Below are 19,677 nucleotides of genomic sequence, written 5' to 3'. Positions count from 1 at the left end.
TCCCTGAAGTCCCAAAAGATTATATTTTTTTTATCTTGTGCACTTAAGATATTTATTTTAAGAAGATGTTTGTGTTTTATGAACCAGATTTCTACTAAAGCATCGAGAAAATTCAGATGATCAAGTTTTATTTTCTAAAAGCTATAAATGCAACTTAGTGTTGTCTTCAAAGCATCAGTCACGTCTTTACTACTATTAACACAACTTTTGTATTTTGTTCACACAAGATTTTAAAAAATATCATCTTTTGAGACTTCAGGGTCTCCGTAGATATATATATAAAGTTACCCCTAAAAAACTATAAAACTTTAGTATTATATTTACAAGTAACTTTACTTACGATTAACGATGGTAGGTTCTTCATGAGAAGATGAGTTTCGCTGAGATGAACAGAAAACCCAAACTGAGCGTGTGTAACATTCCTAAAGGTTTGTTTAATACTACTGATAAGTGTTTATTATTAGAGAAAGTATTGTGGAGTTTATGTTGTGTAACTTTTTAGAATTCAAACCCTGTTTTTGAATTTGATCAACTTCAGTGTTTTAACTTTGTCTCCACACACAGGTCGTCCGGAGAACTGCACTCAGTAAAGGGCCACTTCACCCAAACTACAAAAACAATCTCACTTCACCTATAATTGTATCTATCTTTAGGCATAGTTTAGTTTTGTATCTTGAGATCAACACCAGTGGGACTTCCACCATCGACCCCAAACAACTGAGGAGAACAAAACCTTGTTTGTGCTGCTCAAAGTGTTTTCAATGAACAAAAACAAAAGTTCTTACCTGTATTTAGAGTAGGAGCAATGTTAAACAAAATTAAACTTGATGTCGTATGAAAACAGTTGTTCATCTACTTGAAATATGTCTTGAAATAAAAGCTTCTCATTGGAAATGTCCCATTGTTCCCACTCTAATCCACAAGTGCATGAAGTTTGCTCCTTTGTTGGAGGCCTTCAGAGCACTAGTGTGTAGTCGCTTATATTTATATTTACCAAATGATTGCAGCAATAATTTTAAGTCAGTGTTTTAGCCGTATGAGAGAAAAGACTAGAATAGTAGAATAGAATAGTTCAAGTGTGAATCATAATGTCTCCTAACCCGAGTTGACTTTCAAATGTCTTGGTGTGTTCAAAATGCAAATGTATGTAATTTATGTGATGACATAGAAAAGCAGCAAATCTTCACACTGAGAATCAAGATCCAGGACATTTCTGGCTTTTCTGTGTGAAAGATAAATCTTCTGTTGAGTCACTCCTCGTTTTCACACTAAAACATCCTGGAAACAACATCCTGGTCACTGTGGTTAATGCACAAACCCCCAGTGTCAACAGTTCATCAGTAAACTATTTCCACTAATGTATAAAATGAAATGGAAATTTAATTACTATCATTACAAATGACTTTACATCGATCTGAGCTTTTAAAGTGCTTTTGCAGGAACTGTAGACACAGTTTACTCATCTGCCTACAATACCCATAGTGCACCATGGCTGAAGCGAACAAAAATAATTACTTAAAAACCTGAAAATATGACACATCTGTATCTGTATTTAGCTTTCGCAATTTTCCTTAGGATCAATTAACTAATGGAAATAGAAACAGAAACCTCTCTAACTGCAGCTGTAACAACTGGATGAACTAACAGCTGCCTACAGTTCCCATAATTCACCTCGTCTACACTACAGAGGCTCAGAGCTCAGAATTACCAATTTAAAACCAAAATGTTTATATGGATACGACGCTTGAGACTCAATGAAACCTGTTCATAGTTTGAAATCAATCAGAGACAACTAATTGAAAAGTTCCTTGGAAACAGTAGTTTAACATCGGCATCACCACGACAACCGAGAAGACTCAACCTGCTGAGGAAGATCACTGGACTTGACGAAAAGCTCCAGACCAGTTCGACCTGGTGCTGAGATGTTCTGTGATGCACGTGTGCAGACGTGAGGTGCAGCTCATTCTGTCCAAACCATCAGTTTTTGGTCACATAGCATCTTTAATACCACCATTATAATAATTAGGATATCAAAAGTATCGAGTATACATACATCATTTGCATTGCGGTACACAAATCTGAGCTGATTTATGTTTTTATATCTGTCATTCGTTGTTCTCAGGATCAACTGTTATTGTCTGGACATTTGTGCTGATACATTGAATCGTCCTGAAGAACTCGACGCTATTTCAGGAAGGAGAACATTTAATTGGACATGTATTGTTAAGTAATATAAAAAGTTTTTTTGATATTTCCAAATGTAACTTGAATCCTATAGTCTACTACTTTCCAATACCAATAATCAAGAATCTTGATATAAGCCGAACTAGAGTCCATGTCACCAAACTCAAAGTACTTCAGGCAGGTGTCCTCACCCACTGTGGTCTTGATATTCTGTCGTATTTCGTCTCTTTTTTTTGCAGTTAAAGTTCTTGAAGCTGTGGGAACAGTCTCTTGAAGCCATGCCTGTTTTTGTAACAGTCCCAGTAAATGGATTCTCAGGAGTCTGAAGATGTGTGTGTGTGTGTGTGTGTGTGTGTGTGTGTGTGTGTGTGTGTGTGTGTGTGTGTGTGTGTGAGAGCATGAGTGCGTGTTTTTTCTTCAATGTGTATGCTCGTGTGTGTGTGTGTGTGTGTGTGTTGGTTGAGGACAGCGAGGGTCAGAATGGTGAAACCCCCCCACGCCCTCGCTCCCTCTCTCCTCCACCACCTCCCCGGTCTCAGTCTGCGCTGCCCGTCAGACGCTGGTGATGGAGGCCAGGCAGTTCGACGACTTCTGGAGTTTCTCAGGCTGCGTGGTGGGGGGCTCTGGGATGGCGCGAAAGCTGAATGGCAGTCCGATACCACTGGTGCCGATGTGGCCGGGGCTCAGTGCCGGATTCTGCCGTCTATTGCTTTCCACGATGCTGGATGTGTTGGATGCAAGGCTTTCGCGTGTCCTGCACGACATAGATGAAATAAAGGTTTTTAAAACACACCATGAATTAATAATAGCCTCTGAAATTCGTAAGTGGAGCTTGGCAGGAAAGAAATAAACCCACTAAAATGCATTAAAATGATGTTAAAACAGATTTTGGCAAAGGAAAGAACTTTTACTAAGAATAATAAAACGCTTTTAAAAGAAAACTAGATAACAGCACCTTCAATACCATGGAATTGTCACTTGGTGGCAGCATAAACAGCATATGAACACAAACAGTGACATATTTACACATCCAGCAGCTTCAGAGCAGCATTTTCATTCATTTGTCACAACTCAAGTAACTTTTTAACTTTCTGTTCTAGAGCGGCCAACAGATTTGATGCCGTTACATCCACCACGGACGTTATGTTTACCCCCCTGTCCGTTTCTTTCTTTCTTTCTTTGTTTGTCAGCAGGATTTAAAAAACTACAGAACGGATTCCATGAGACTTGGGGGCTCAGGGAAGAACCCATTGAATTTGCTGCAGATCCTAAATCGTTTTCACGTTTTCTCTAACATTGTGAGATGATGATGCCATTTTCTCCAAACTTTTCCTTGATTTCTCAGAGAATAATTGAGGAATCGTGATCAAAATAAGTCCTGCATGTTTGGACTGATATCTATGAGCAATTTGAAGCAGATCCAAATAAAAATCTGTATCTAGTGAATTTGAATGTGGCCGCTGGACCGTGGGGGGGGGGTAGATCTGCACTCTTCTCTGGTCACTAAATTGTTTGGCTGCAGATTTATTACTTTGCATCTTGAATCTGATTTTTTAAGGCTTTAATCTTTGTAATAAAAGTATAATCTGTGAATCAGATTGTGACAATTAGCACAATTAAATTGACAGTCTTGGTTGTGTTCTTTCGAAACTGGTGCTGTGGAGTGTGAGCATAAAACTGCTGCACAGCATTTACTGAAAACAAGAAACTGGAAGTGGAGACGTGAGGTGGACTTTGCTGTCAGAACTATTATTGGACTGTGGTTTAAGGATGAAACCAGTACCTCTATGGAAAGAGAAGAGTGGACAGGAAGTGGACAGGAAACATGGGAGGAGGTGGTGACATGTAAAATGGTCCCCGGGTGGAGTTGAACCATGGACATTTGGATATTGTTATTTCAGGACATGTTTGCTCAGCAGAGATTCACCTGCTTTTTATGTGATTAAATAGTACAACTGGAAAAAGCCTTTAAAAGACGCTCTTCAAAAATAAGTCATGATATCCAGAGTAAAACTAATTATTCAGTGTTCAAATCAGGAATATGTAACATAAGACATCAAGACAGGTTATTAATAATCATAATAATACAACTAAAAAAAACATGGCTCCTACACTTTGAAATGACAAAAGAAAATTAAAAGATATATAAGATACAGGGATAAAGAAAACAATCCATTGAAACAACTACATAATTACAGTTAATTTAAGATATATGAGGCAGATATGAAAGACAAATATTTTACAGGTACAAACAGAAGTTTTATGATTTGTGATCATGGATTTAAACTGATCAAAGAATTGATTTATGTAATCATGACCTGAATTGGACTGTAAATACACAAATCTGCCTCTTTATCCTCCTTTGTGATGGGCGGGTCTATCGTTCCACTTTGGGAGCATCAGCAGCCACAGTGAAGAAACTTCAGCTCAATAGGTGGATAAAATATGAAATTGATTATTTGGCCTTGACACGTGTGTGTAAATACCTGGTCTGACGGCAATATTTATAACTGATCTATTTAAAACACACCATAAGTTGCAGTTTTATGTGATTACACAGGTGATTTCTTTCTGTTCGTACCTGGGGGAGTTGAATCCACTGTCCACCGTGACGCTGCTGCTGTCCATGCTGTCCAGACGGGCAGAGTGGGCCGACTTCTGACTGCTGCTGTTCTCCGTCTCCTTGGGGCTGAGTAAGGTCAGATTGGTCTCCAGTTTCCGCTGCAGGTCGTGGTCCTTCTCACGCTCCAGGAGCCACTGCATGGTTCCCTCCCCAACGCCGCCGCCGCCACCGCCGTTCCCACCCCCTTCCCCGTGGTCCTTGTTGTCCTCCGTCGTCGCCAACTCTTTGTGCGAGTCCTCCTCTGCCTCTTCCTCTTCCTCATCGTCCGATACATTATAATAGTCAAAGGAGGCGGAGGGGACGATTGGCTCTAAGCAGCCCTGTAAAACTGCGGGTGACGCGGAGGAAGTGGCTGAATTGGAAGGCTGCTGGGGCTCAGGATTGTCTAGGGCCTCTGTTGATTTGGCATGTGAGGCTTTCCGCAATGTGCCGGACTTGGTGTAGCTGCTGTCCACGTAGCCTGTGGACAAGGCATTGTGTGGAGGTTTGAACAAAGTGTCCTTGCTGAAGATCTCCTTCCTCTTGATTACCATGCTGCCTCCTCCCCCTCCGGGATCCACGTTGTGTTGGTGTGGCGTCAAACGGGCATTTTGCACGGGCTCCGGCGTCTGGCTCGGCGTCAGTCGCACCGAGCCGTTCTGTCCTTTCGCTGCCGACAAGTCCTCTTTGTACTCCATCGTGTGAGGAGAGGTGAGGTGAGGCGTTTGGCGGTCAGCCGGAGAGCCCTTGCGGAGTCCCCCTGATGAGGTTAATGTGTCATATTCTGATTTTGCCTGAGGCGAAGGGGCAGTTAGGATTGTTTCGTTTGACGTATTGCACTGGAAGTACTCATCTGTTGAGGGCTTAGGAGAAAGTCCCATTAGCTCATTGTACGTAGGCAAGCTGTCTCTGCTTTTGTTCCTTTCTATTGTACTCCGAATCCTTGACTCGTCCAAACTCCCCTTCCCCATATCAGGCACATTAAAGTCAGAGTGGAACTTAGCAGCAGAGAACATGATCCTTGAGTAGTGGGAGGACTTCTGTGTGGCCCGCAGGGTGCCATCATCAGTGTAGTAGTGACTACGCTCCTCCAGACTGGGGTCGAAGTCTTCAGGCGCACCCAGCGACAGGCCCTTGAGGGAGTTGTCCATTGACCGAGATCGCTCTTTAGCTTGATCGGACCTCTCGTGACGCGACTTCCTGTCCTGATTGTGACTGTGACTTCTCTGCACTCTGGACTGGCACGTCCCGCGCGACGGTTCGGGGAAGGGCATCTCCGTCCGTCTCTTGGCCAGCTCCCCAGACACGTCCCACTCAGGGGTAACAGGGCAGGACGATTCAGTAATGTTGGGGTTGCTGTGGACCAGATACGTTGCGCCACCACTCCGCCTGCGCTCCAACGTGTACATGGCCTCCCGAGGCGAGCGGACGAGCGAGTGGCTGAAGAAGCGGTAATCTCTTTCCATGAACACGAGGTCCCAGTTTGAACCCTCAGACGGGTCCCCCCTAGAGGTCCGGGGTTTGCTATGAGAGCGGGACTTACCGTGTGGAGCCCTCCGGTGGCCCCTCCCTCTCCTGCTGCGCGCACTGTGCTGGGCCGACGACCCCACCTTGTTCTTCTGCGTACGCTCTTCCTCCAGCCTCTTCATCACGGCCGTGTGCCTTGCCACATTCTCCACTGTTAGGTCAGGGTTGATTCGGCGGATAATCTCCATCTCCACCTCGCGGGGAATGGGCGTGGTTGGCACTTCCTCGTCACGAAGAGGCCACTCCTCCGGGGGGAACTGGGCTGAGAAGGTGGCCAGCTGCCGCATTTTGTCCTTCTTGAAACTCAGTCTGAAGAGTCTGAGTCCAAACCTCTTGGATTGCTTCTCGCCAGTTCCGCTGCCACCACTTCCTTCTTTCTTTTTGGTCAGAGTGTCAGTTTTATAAGCGAAAGAAGTGATGCTTTTGCTCTTGTCGGCTGGCTCTTGAGGTGGCGATTTCTGCTGGACAGGAGGGGAGGGGAGTGGGGGGTGGGGGTACGAAGGCGGTTCTCCTCGGTGCTCCTTGGCCGTCGTGCTCGGTTGAGGTTCCCCGCCGCCGTGGTCCTTGGGTGGCTTACTTTGATACGAATCTCCCCTGTGCTCCTTCGGTGACTTACTCTGGAGCGCAGAGGCGTGAAGTCTGGTGGGCTCGTCGCGGTACGAGTTGTATGAGTCACCGTGGCTCTTCCGAGGAGGCCTCTCTCTCAGGTGAGTGGATGGCGTGACGTTGCCAGACGGAGGCGAAGTGCACTGCTGAGGTTGCTGCTGCTGCTGCTGCTGCTGCTGCTGCGGTTGGCGCTCTTGCAGCCGATCGTCCAGGTGATACCACTTGTTGTTGGTTCTGATGAGGGAGGGGGTGATAAAGTAGGTCTGGGGAGTGACGATGAAGTAGCCCTCTGGAGTTGGGTAGATCTTCCGCTCTCGCACCAGCATGTTCAGGGTATGTCGCAGAACCTCAGAGCTGGGTGTAGGCACGCCTGCAGGACACACACATTCACGCACAGTTTTATAAACTTATCTTACGACAGTGAGATTTATAATATAACAGTTTCATTACAGGGATTTTTGACAAATTTGTTGCTGCCTTGGAAGAATTAGGAGATAAAAATAAAAAGAGATGGCTGATCCTCAAACAAACATTTCAAAAAGATTGTAAGAAAAAGTCATAAACAATCTTTCAAATATGAAAAAAGTCATTTTATTTTAACAATTAATGACTGTTTGGTTATTTTAAGTAAATAAGACCTGGTGGAGAATATTAAAATTACTCTCACACTTTATTTCAGCGTGAGAGAGGGTGAAGTAAGGAATTCCTTGATTCTTTCAGGTTATTATGGGAATATAACTTCTAGTATAAGTTACTATAATGTGAATAAGAAGCTTTTGGCAGATTATTAAAAGATCATTAGAGGATTTAAAAGATCAGAGTATAAATAACCTGACAAATCAGATCTTTCATGGAAATAGAGGTAAAATCCTTCTGATGAGCAGCTTTTCTGTCGTATTGTTTAACATCAAAAACAAAGTCCCTGTATATTTACCTGTCACATTTCCTCTGACTAACACAGGAACAAACTGTATGATGGTATCACAAACTGTATAAATACATAAACACATCTTCTATTCCAATATTTGAATTGAAGCCAAACGATGCCAACCCTGAAGTAAATTTCCAAAACAAAGCTGCCACGTTTTTATTGATGCACCAGCATTGAAATATTCTAGATATCTCATGCTACCTTCTTTCTGAAATACATGTTTCAGGGACATCTGTATAAAAGGTACATTAGTGCCTTCTTTCTCGCTTATATCATAATTTAAAGTAAACTTCAGTTTGTTTAAACATAGCTCGGCTGTGCAACCATGACACAGATAAAACACATTGGTGGGGATCTTATTAAAAGCTCTTAAGTGAATTTTTTAATCTTTAAATTGTCCTTTAAATTGTTTTATAATCCACTAGAAAATTATTATCAAAAATCTGATTTGTGCATATTTTACAACATCAGTAGGTTTTTCCTTCTCTCTGATTGACCTCTACCTCAGCCCCCCCTCGCACCCATACGACCATGTGTGTTTGTTTATCTAGGGTTACACCGACATCAGGACATGATCTAAGATTTCATCCGTGTTGGAATAGATAAACCAATCAGTCCAGTTTCAGACGTAGTTCATGTCCTGTAAATTAACTCAACACCATTCATAACCAGTCTTGTGAGGCCATGTGTTGCCTGACATTACATCACCCCTGTGTAAGGTTTTTTTTTTTTTTTACACAGGAATGATGCAACCTATAAGTTCACATTGTGGACATTTTGTTTAATATAGCAACAATTTGAAGACAATAAAAAAAAAGCCCAGATCCTAAAAAACTAAAGAAAAAAGAGAAATATTCATCTTGCACTTTGTGAGATCTGTGATCACAAAGGTCTGGTGAGGTTTTAAAAAAAAACCTCAGCTTCTCTATGAGCGATAATGTGATAATAACAACTAAAGGACGGTTTGGATAATTGAACAATTAATGCTGCTCTGGTTGTTTTTGTTTAGTGTAGAAAAACTGATAAAGGTTTGGATCATCCACGTAGAGAATCATAAATATTTGTATCAAAGTCAGTGTCGCATAAATCCACATTTATAAGTCAATTGTGAAGAAAATGAACAAACAGAATGGAATTTAAAGTTAGAAAATCGTAGAGGAAGATCAGACAGTGAGTCAAGGATGTTCACTGTGTGTTAGTACATTTGAGTTTGTTTCACCAACATTGTTTTGAGGATTCAACATCCCATCATTCAGGGCTTCAATTGATTAATCGTTTGTCTTGTAAATGTCAAAAAACAGTGATTGTTTTATTCAACCAACAGCTTAACACATGATTAGAGAAGAAAGCAAGAGGCAGCGCTGCTTTTTAAAATAGTTGTTGATCGATTCATTGATTATTTGACTAAACGTTTCAGCTCTATTCCTCCTGAAACATTCTAATGTTGTTTGTAAGATTAACGCACTAATAAATCTCAATTCCTGATTAATCTCTGAAACAGGAAGCGATTAAATGAGACAGATCTTGACTTTGCTCTTTGGAGCTGGTCTCTCCAGTAGATGTGTTTAAAATATAAAACATAACTGTGCACATTCTTTGCTTGGAGAATTTAGTAAAGGGGCGATTATTAAAAAGCTGGTAAACAAACCAAGTTAAGATACACAACAATAGCTTGTATTAACTTTATTGAAGCTGCTAAAACCCCACAATGTTCTGCATGTTTGCGTTTTGTCCCGTGTGAGGAAGAGGGAGAGAGGGTTGTACCTGGGAAGCTGGCAGTGAGGTGCTCCACCAGAGCCTCCTGGTTGACGGGCTTGTGGGCAGAGTTCATAGCAGAGATGGCCAGGCACAAGATCTCCCCCAGCGGGATGAACTGTGACTGGCTGATGGGTGACATACTGATCGGAGACACGTCACCTGCAGGAGGAGGAGGAGGAGGAGGAGGAGGAGGAGGAGGAGGAGAACTGTTAGATCATGAATGAACAGCAGGTGCAGCGTGTGAAGCTATGATGTAATGGTCAAACAGCAGCAGTTTGCACGCCGCCTGGAACGGCTCCACCCCTCCTCCCCCTGCTTCCTTAGCCTCTCGTTCCTCCCGTTTCTCGTAGGTTAGCAAAACAAGGCAGCTGCTGCAGCAGCCGTAGTGTGAGATCACCTGAATCTTCCTCCCCACTCACGTGATCTCATCTGACAAACAGGAGAACGGACGCTCACGCGAGTCAGAGTGTTTGAAATGAAACAGAATATGAGCGACTTTGGCTCCATGCTCAGAGCTTACACGCAGAAATGCTCTGTAGCCTTTGTTGAATTAAGCTGGCTTTACTGTCAGCAGTAGTGAGAAGTGAGATCATCCTACAACCAGCCGGCCCGGCTTCAAGCCCCTCTGAGAGGAAACATCTGCCCCACTGAAAGGTTGTGAGGCAACGCACTGAATCCACCGCTGCAGCATCTGTGCAGTAGTCACCCTCTCCTTTGACCTAAATCTGGTGATCGGCAGAGAACCACACAACACCGAGCACAAACTCTGACTACCTGTCTTCCATTTCTTGATTTGCATCTGTCAGTAATTCTAATTGCTCGTGTTTTCTAGTATTCGGCAGCAGTTGAACAGAATTCATCTGAAAGTTCTCTTGCCCATTAGTGCTGTGGGCCCTTTCACCTGTGCTGCGTGTGCAGGGCCCTGCCTCCTCACCGCTCTCAGCTGAATGGTCGGTTAAGCAACACGATGACGTTATCTCTGCTTAGTATCACAGCCGTTTAAGCTTTATGTGGCTTTACAAGGCTTTGCTTGGTTCCTGGTAAACATGAAAAAAAAGCTAAATCTGCCAGCGCATCGGTAGAGAAGAAAATAATACTACCCCTACTATGTTTTTTTCTCTTTTTTTTTTCTGGAGTGTACAAATCTCCATGGAGTGTAGGAATGGGGTTGCAGTGGTACAATGAAGCAAGAAAGACGGAATACGGATAATAAAATGGACCATTCCTGATATGAGATGGCCTCAAAGCGATTTTGCAATCTCAACAAACACAAACGTGGAAAATGAAATACTACTGGCCTTTCGGGAATTCAGGAAAACATTACAAATCGTACAAAAACGTGTAAATGGCAGAAATCTACATGCACGAACAAGTGGGTTTATCCCGGGTAACGTGGGTCGATGGAGAAACATGTCCTGAAATCAGAGAGACCAGTAAATATCGTCCACTCTGAACTCTGCCCTTTGACCCCAGGAATCAAAGCGTGTCACCGCAACCTGGGTTGTGTTGCGTGGCGAGGGCGGAGCCTGTCCGGGTGGGCGTGTCTGACTCACCTGGCACACGATAGCTCGGCGGGGACGGAGAGAAGTGAGGAGGAGGAGGGGGAGGAAGATGCTGCTTCTGCACACGGATGTCTTTCTCGCTCCGGGAGAGGTTGTGCTCCGGCGGCCGCTCGGCGAGCTCCGAGCTGGGCCAGGCCCGCCGCACAGTGCTGCTGCGGGTCTTCTTCATCGTGACCCCTTTACCCTGGGGGGGCTTCCGGGGGTAAGGTGGAGAGGGAGGCGGGAGGTGGGGAGGGAAGGGAAGGGGGGGGGTGTGCAGGGGGAGGTCGACCCACCTCAGGCTCAGTGCCTCCCCCGCATCAGTAAGAACGTCCCGGTAGAGCGATCACACACCGGACATGGCAGGAACCAGTGTGCACCTTCACGCACGCGTCTCATCCACATCCACGGGCTGCGAGCTGCAAACGAGCGTGTGCACACTGCGGGCGGTGGTCCTCGGCTGCTGGGCTCTTCTCCCAGGCTGATCTGCGGCGGAGGTGGTGGTGGTGGTGGTGGAGGAGGAGGAGGAGGAGGAGGTGGAGGTGATTGCGCGAGGCATCACCCTTTCATCGGCATCAGTCCCAGCCACCATTTGTAGCATCCCCATTTGCATGCGTAGGGAGGCACATTACGTAGCCGCTCTGATGTGGGAGGAGGGAGGAGGAGAGTGTGGTGGTGGTGGAGGAGGAGGAGGAGGAGGTGGGGGCAGCAGGGGTAGAGATGAGGGAAATGGGGCATTGGGAGTGAAGGAGGACGGCGAGGGGAGATTTCAGTTTAGGGATCCACTTGTTCCTTTTTGAGTGGAAAGCAGCAGGGGGGAGGAGGAGGAGGGAGGAGGAGGGGGAGGAATGGCGGGAGGAGGAGGAGGAGGAGGAGGGGGATGGACGGATGGTCAAAGATGTAAAAAAAAAAAAAGCTTCAGAGGCCCAGTCCTCGACAATAGCTCAATTCACCACAGGAGAGCTCGGCCCGATCCCCGGGAAAAAAAATACAAAAGATCCCGCTTGTGAAAACCCCCCCCCAGAAATCACAGCTCCATCCGCCCTCATGTGCGGCGGAACCTCCGTAGTACGCCGAGCTCCGGAGCCGCCACGTTCACCTCCATCTTTATCCGATTTCAAGCGCAAGACCCCATCGTCCTTTTCGACAACAGCACGCCAGGAGAGGGGTGGGGAGGAGGAGGAGGAGGAGGAGAGGGAGAGGGAGGAGGAGGAGGAGGAGGAGAAAAAATGGAGAGAGCGTAGAAAATAAATAAATAAATAAATAAATTCAAGAATAGATATCCACCGTTTCCCGCGATCCGACGGACGCAGCTCCCGCGCCGATCGCCGTAGCATCCATTCATTAACACAGAGGGAGGGCGGGGGGGAGGTGGTGGCGGGGTGGCGGGGATGCAAACTCCTCTTTCTCAACGCTAATGCTGCAGCTGCTCCCAGCACCTCCAGGAAGGGTGTGTGTGAGTATGTGTGTGTAGTGAGAGAGAGAGAGAGAAGGAGAGGGAGAGAGAGTGTGTGTATGCGCGCACCCGCCTGCTGCGCGCGATCCTGCGTGAGCATGCATGCGTCTGTGTCTGGGTGATTGAGGCTGGGGGAGTTGGTGGGGGGGGTGAGAGTGAGAGAGATCGAGGACATGCATAAGGCAGAGAGAGGAGAGCAGATATCAGCTCACACACACACACACACACACTTGGATAAATAATAAAATCCAGCCCTGAATGGATTGTTCATGGAAGAGGTCTGAGTCTGTGGCCAAATCTCCATCCTCACCCCTCCTCACCCCTCCTCACCCCTCCTCACCCTCCCTGCTCCAGTGAGGGATGAGGAGGCCCTCGAACCAGCATCCTTCCTCCTTTGTGTCTCACCTGACCCAATCTAAAGCCACATCCGAGGGGACCCGTTATGAAACTGTGCTTTCCTTCATCATCAGTGCTTCCCCGGTTGATTCCCTGTAACTTCCCTGTGTGGACGGCGGCTGAACTCCCAGCAGGAAAGGAAAGACCCCCAAAAAGCATCACCCTGAATCGTGTCCGGAGTGGCAGCCGCCGCAGACTCCTGCTGACTCACATGTGTGGAGTGTGAATGGACAGTTGCAGGGACAGAATAATGGGGCAAAGTGAGAGGGCAGGACGGGGGCACGGGCGGAGGAGGAGGGGGGGTGGGGGGGGCACGGTGTCACAACCAATCTGCTCCAGTTCACTGATACCAAAGAGAAAGAGAGGGGGGAGGAGGGGTGAGGACGAGAGAGGGAGGGAGGGAGGGAGAGAGAGAGAGCGACACCGCGCCGGCCATTTTATTTCTCAGTAGTGCTGCAACATCCTTTGTTGCCATGACGACGCAAGCCGATGATCTCATAGCCATTACCTCCGAGTGCCCGTTCCCCTTAAAGAGCCCGCTGCCGGGGACGGGAGAGCAGACAGACGCCACACAGACGAGGACGGACCGTCTGCTGCACGGACGGAGGAAACGCTCCGGCACCGCTGGAAATCTGACGCCTCTCCGACGCGCTCCGTTAAAATACAAGTACGCCAACAGAGGGAAACGAGCATCGCGTCCTGATAGTGGAGAGGCTTCAAAAGATATACGTACATGTAGGCCATCGGTGTACGGGGACCACAATTCAATATTTGCTGCTTGAAAAGTCCTGGTTACGTTAAATGTGAGGCATTTAGAGCGGATATATACGATTAGCTTATTCATTGAGTCAACAATCGGCAGAAAATGAATCAGCAAGCATTTAAATAATTGATCGAGCGTTTCAGTCATTTTCCATTCACTGGTTTCACCTTCTCAAATGAATAAATCTGCAGCTTTTCCTTGACACACGTGGCAGTGAATGAAATGTCGGAGTTTTTAAACTGTTCATCATATTTGACGACATCGCTGTCGGGGACCTATAGCTTAAATTTTTCACTATAATCTTTAACGCTCCTTGATCATTTGAGAAAAATATCCAGCAATTAACCTGATGCTAAATATAATTTGTACGTTGTAGCCCTGGAGGAGATTAATACGATTTATTATTGATGTGCTCCGCGTTGCTTCGGTTTACCAAGCGTCACGGTCTTAAGAGTCCATGACCTAGTTAGGAACGAGACCGAGTGTGTAGCTGCAGCTCTGTACCTGGCCGCAGCTGGGATTCGAGCTAAACGCTAACACGGGCATGCTAACACGCTCACACCTGCTGATGTGTTAGCAGGTTCAAGCATGCTAACATTTGCTAATATAGCAATAAACACAACATGTAGCTGAGGCTAATGGGAATGTCAGTAGTCATAGAAGTATTTTGATCTTAAACTTGAAGCTGGAAAAGTCAGAGGACGACTATAGCTGGTAGGATTCATCAAGTACAAAATGTAATGGCAGTTCATCTTATCGTCATTCTACTAGCTTGCAATCTTTTGATGATACAAATACCAACGTGTTAGCATGCTAACGTCTGCTAATTGGCATACAGTGCCACACCACTAGCTGACATTGATGACGCAAAAACAACATTGTGTTGTCTTCATGTTGTGTTCAACAAATGTCTTTCGGGTGCAGTACATCAGCTCGGAGTAAAATCTAAAGCAGGTTGGATGTATGCGAACAGAACATTATGACGTAGCCTACGAATTTAGCTTACTATTACCGGTCAGAACCTTTATTTCGGAAAAAAATATGAAAGTAAACCCTGCATGCATGATAAATCCTATATATTATTTATACATCTATTATACTCTGTTCCAGCTTCTGAGACGGACAAGTCACACACAACAAATTCTAAAGTGTGTTTTTTGTTTTATATTGTTCCGTATTTTGTTATATTCTTAGTTTTATTCTATTTTGATAGTGATGTGGACCTGTACTGGAATACAGCTGAATATATGAACATAAGGACATCAGGGTAATAATATCCTGCTGTGTGTGCAGTTAGCCACTATGAGCAGTCCAGCACTAACGGATGTGTGACCTGTAACAACCTCAGCCAACCTCCACTCTCTGCTGGTGGTCTGCCCTCCAGTGGAACATCTCTGAAAACACACCTCTCCAGGCCAGAAGGCCAGACACTGAGCGGAAAGACAAAAGCACAACAAGCCGACTATAACACATCCTGATCTGACATTAAGATATACGGCAACAAATCTCTCCGCTGTGTCTAACATTTCCCCCGATTCTCTGCTGGGGCCCTCCCTTTCCGTCCAGTGGAGCAGTCAGCTATGGCAGGGAATGCGATGCAGAAGTGTTTTCCTGCACAAATGTCCCACTTTTCCTTCCTCGGGAGCACACACTCCTCCCAGTCCTTTGTTTATCGGCTGCCCAGCGGATACAAAGTCCCTCAGTTAATCAGATTGAATTGTCAGTATTAAAAACACACACTTTGTTTCCACACAGTTGAAAATCCTCAACTTGTGTGTAAATGTATTAATCCAGCTAGTTTTTTTGGGGGGGTCTCAGCCCGGATCTAACATTCTCTGGCGGTTTGGTGGATAATCCGGACGAAGTGAAACTGCAGCTCTTGTGCTATGTGTGCAAACTACATTTTGACACCACAGCTAAGACAATTATCCACACAACTTCCACGCAGTAATGGATTTCATGTGCAAACTTTTATCAATTCTCAAGAACATATTTATCATAAGAATAAAAACTGAAAACATGAGACTTCTTGATGCTTTAAGCTGAACGAAATCCACAGCGATCTGACAAACAGGTGATTTCAAGGAGGCAAAATGGTTCAAATGTAACTGCCAGTTAAATTCACACAAGTTACTAATAAACTAAAGATTTATTACCCAACCTGGTCGCCGCACAAGTGAGTATGAAAAACACCTCCTGGCTGGTACATGCAATGCAACACAACAAAACCACTTTTCAATATTGCTTCTGATCCAAGCAGATTTCTGAGCTAATATCTATACAAGGTTATGGACCTACTTGTGGAAAAAAAAAACACAACAGCATATAAGCTGTGTTGGTTTAGGCATTATAGAGTCTGGTGAGTTATTAGCTATAAGACAAACATTCCAGAGCTTATCGGTGTTTGCTTCAGTAGTGTCTGTGAAGCGACGCCACCTCCTCTGATGGATCGACACAGAGAAAATCTGCTTCACACCATCACAATCTGTTTTAAGATTCACTTTGGACTATAACAGACCATAAGGTAGAGCAGCTTCTCTATACATCAGCATCTAGCAGCTCAGAGGAGGACATATGATAATGTACACAGAGCCATAGAAGAGTTTAGGAGTGTGCACCATGTTTTGCCTTCGCAGACGGAGACACAAGTCCAAACTGTCAAATCTAAAATTCCTGCTTGAGAGTAATCAGTTTGAATTATTTATAGATGTGTAACAGCACTTCACCTGTTTGCAGTGCGATGTGTCTTCAACACAACACTGACACACAATCACTCATTATAAAGTTCTTGTGGTTTTTATTTGGAGCGATGCAAGACCAACATAAACTTTCCTTTTTGCTCAGTTTTGGTCTGCGCCAACTCTTATGAGAATGAACTTCAGCTGCTGAACGCTCTACTGAGTTTACCAGCTCGTCGCTAAGAAACAAAAACTTCCTGCTGCTGCCAGAAACAGCAGCGGACCCACGAACAAACAAAACGATGAGCTGAAAGATGCTAAAATGCAGAGTTCGGGTATGATTCTCTGTGACTCTGCCACAACAAGCAACACACTACACCCTAAACCCATTGTTAATATTAACACAGGCATTTTATATAGTACATGTATACTGCACTTGCTGCATGAAATAACCTAGAACTGTCCTGCTAAAAAATCCCAGCAATTTTACTTTTGTCCCCTCCAAATGTGGGGCTAATGCATTAATGATACAAAAGCAGGGCGCTTTTGTTTGAATGCAGTGTGTCAGTCAGCTTCGTACAATGATCAATAGACTGAACAAATAAGAATAACAAGTGTTTGACTCCCTCATCTTCATCATCATCATCATCCCTACTGTATTAATAGATGATCTAATCTGAAATCATATTGTGAAACAGATATAAATAAGATGTGATCTATGATCCATGACATCTGCACGCCTCTTTCACACACACACACACAGATACAGAAAGTTGTGAGGCCAGTATGACGAGTGCAGCGGTTAAACTCGCTGACAGACTCAGGTTGTCCAAACCTGTACGAGCACATACGATGAATTACGGCCTTGTCAGAAGAGGATGAGTAGGATCGTGGGAATGTTGAACTTGCATTAGAACTCAGATCAAGACCTTGAACCAAGTGGGTGAGATTAAAAGGTTGGATGCTGCCTGAACTCCTATCATCATCAGAGGGACTCCTGTAATCACCAACAGACACGGGATATTATATAAAAAGAAAACCTCCGGTGTGTCACATAAGGTCTAGTGTGGATCACCAGAGTTAACCAACAATTAAAGAGGTGCTGTGGCATGAATCAACCAGCAGAACTCTCGGGAAACACAAACTAAATACGTCAAAAGAAGGAGTTGAGATTATCAAACACAACAGCATCACAAACTATGACAGAAAAAGTCAGCAAGGATGAAATGTGATGAGCTTAGAACATCCATAGCTGAGGCCTGTGCTTGAAAGCTCCACAATAACCAAGTGAGTGGACCTTGAGCTGTGTGTTTTGGGGGTTTAACAATGAGAAACTGCAGGAATAAGAACAGTGGTCACATGTTCAAACTGTTAAAACAAGGTTCTGATGGACACCAGATCTGCATCAATTGAAAAATCCACCCTAGAAACTGTTTTTTAAATCAGTGTCAGTGTAAATTATCGCGTTTCCACTTTAAATGGCATTAATTAGTTCTTGGCAGATTGTCGATTGCACCTGAAAATGATTCCAACGAGGTATCCAGATTATAAATTTGAAAAAAGCATGCAGTTACTCTATCTATAGTCCATATTGATATTTTGATTTGAGGTATTGGAGGAGAAAAGGTTGGATCTGAGCATCTCTTAGTGACAGATACTGTTTATAAATATCTTGGTTCATGACTCGTCTTCATGAGTAAGATGAAAGTCATTAGCCCGATGTTCGTGTCACATTATTGTAAAGCTCTTCTTACAAGTCTGTGTTTCTGATGTTTTGGACGTACTGCAGAAAGTCCATCAATGCACAGGAATAAGAAGTAGATAATTCACTCAGTGATGCTGTTTTCATTGTTCCTTTATAGGACTTTTCAGGGTCAGAAATAAGACCTTCAAATTCGATTACTAGTCTCATATAAGTCAAGAGTCAAACCTACAGCCGGAGACATTATATCCAGAGAATGAGCTGGCTCGACAGTGACCAGAGTTGATACAGTATGTTGCCTCAATTATTTAGTCTATTCCCTACAGATATCACGGTCATGTAACCTGATCATATCTTTTAACATACTGCACACACAGAGGCAAAGATCTACTAATTTTGACTGAATTTTGACTTTTGTTTGATTTTGACCTTTGACTCATTCTGAATCTCTAAACTCAACAAAATAGAAAAACTAAACTTTGCCTCCATCCTGAGAACAAGTCAGACTTGTCCAGGTCTCAGAGTTCAGCCTGTATCACCCACACAGCTTCCATCATGGCCTCTAAACAAACTTCTTGAACTTTTCCTCAATGCCTGTGCAACTTCACACTCTTACCCTTGTCCCAGTTGGTTGTACTGGTGCTGTTGTTATTCCCACACATACCCACCCATGCACTTGATGTCAAAGCCCAGTGGGGGCCTCAGCGTCCTCCTGGTCCAGCCGTTCCTGAGCACCTGCAGATGAGCCTCTCTGCCCTGCACCAGCAGCACATGTTCGTCCATCCAGCCGAGGAACAGGATCTCAGAGAGGGCGCGCGTCAGAGCCTGGTTCCAGAAATGCTGCATGTTCACGGCCTTGAAACTGGCGAAGACCTCGTAGCCGGTGCGATGCTGTGAAGTAACCGAGAGCGGTGGTGATGATGATGATGATGATGATGATGGCGAGTCCTCTTCATCTTTATTCTCCTCTTCATCACCCCTGCAGACCCGAGACAGCACCAGAGCCAGGGAGTGAGGAGCGATCTGCAGGAACTTCTCCATGAACGCGTCAGAGTTTACACATGGATCCTGGTCCTTCAGGAGGGCGCAGATACTTTTTATTTAATCCAAACACTGAACCTGATCTGAGTAAAACTTCAGGAACAGAGAAGCAGGTCAAAACAAAGTGATCCGAACCGTGCAGCGCGACGTCTCCAGCGTCAGGTGCGATGCGTGAAGACAGAGAAGAGAGAGAAGTGGGAAACATGACACGAGAGAGAGGAGAGAGAACCAGGATCCAGACCTGCTGCAAAACACTCAACAGTGCTGCGTTCACGTGTCACTGGTAAACTCCCACTTTCCACCAAAGTCAGCCTATTTTTTCTGTCAGAATCTAAATGCAACAGTAAGTTCAAAAACTCAGAGGGTTGTGTCAACACTGATATGTAGAAATAAATGTAGAAACACCTGCATGATGCAATGAAACATCAACTTTGTCCCAGAGGAGAAACTTAACTGCACAGAGTGTAAAACATACTCTTGTTGTGTTATTAC

The 19,677-nt window shown here is 44.8% G+C and overlaps 1 protein-coding gene across 3 annotated transcripts; it reads right to left on the bottom strand.

Annotated features, from left to right (window-relative positions):
* Nucleotides 1–1,981: 1,981 nt before the first annotated feature.
* Nucleotides 1,982–19,369, bottom strand: stox2a (storkhead box 2a). Of its 3 annotated transcripts, none has more exons than XM_035145671.2 (4): nt 18,813–19,369; nt 9,615–9,767; nt 4,766–7,289; nt 1,982–2,938 (listed from the first exon to the last, which is right to left on the bottom strand). In XM_035145671.2, the coding sequence occupies exons 1-4, from the start codon at nt 19,183–19,185 to the stop codon at nt 2,737–2,739; spliced, it is 3,252 nt and encodes a 1,083-aa protein (XP_035001562.2). In that variant the 5' UTR covers nt 19,186–19,369; the 3' UTR covers nt 1,982–2,736. The 3 variants fall into 3 exon arrangements, with proteins under 3 accessions (XP_035001562.2, XP_035001569.2, XP_035001579.2); XM_035145678.2 differs by lacking the exon at nt 18,813–19,369 and adding an exon at nt 11,162–12,488; XM_035145688.2 differs by lacking the exon at nt 18,813–19,369 and adding an exon at nt 11,446–12,488.
* Between the last annotated feature and the right edge of the window lie 308 nt (nt 19,370–19,677).

The sequence above is a fragment of the Hippoglossus stenolepis genome, chromosome 2, assembly GCF_022539355.2.
Source record: "Hippoglossus stenolepis isolate QCI-W04-F060 chromosome 2, HSTE1.2, whole genome shotgun sequence".
NCBI lineage: Eukaryota > Metazoa > Chordata > Actinopteri > Pleuronectiformes > Pleuronectidae > Hippoglossus > Hippoglossus stenolepis.
This window is presented reverse-complemented; position numbering and strand designations above follow the sequence as displayed.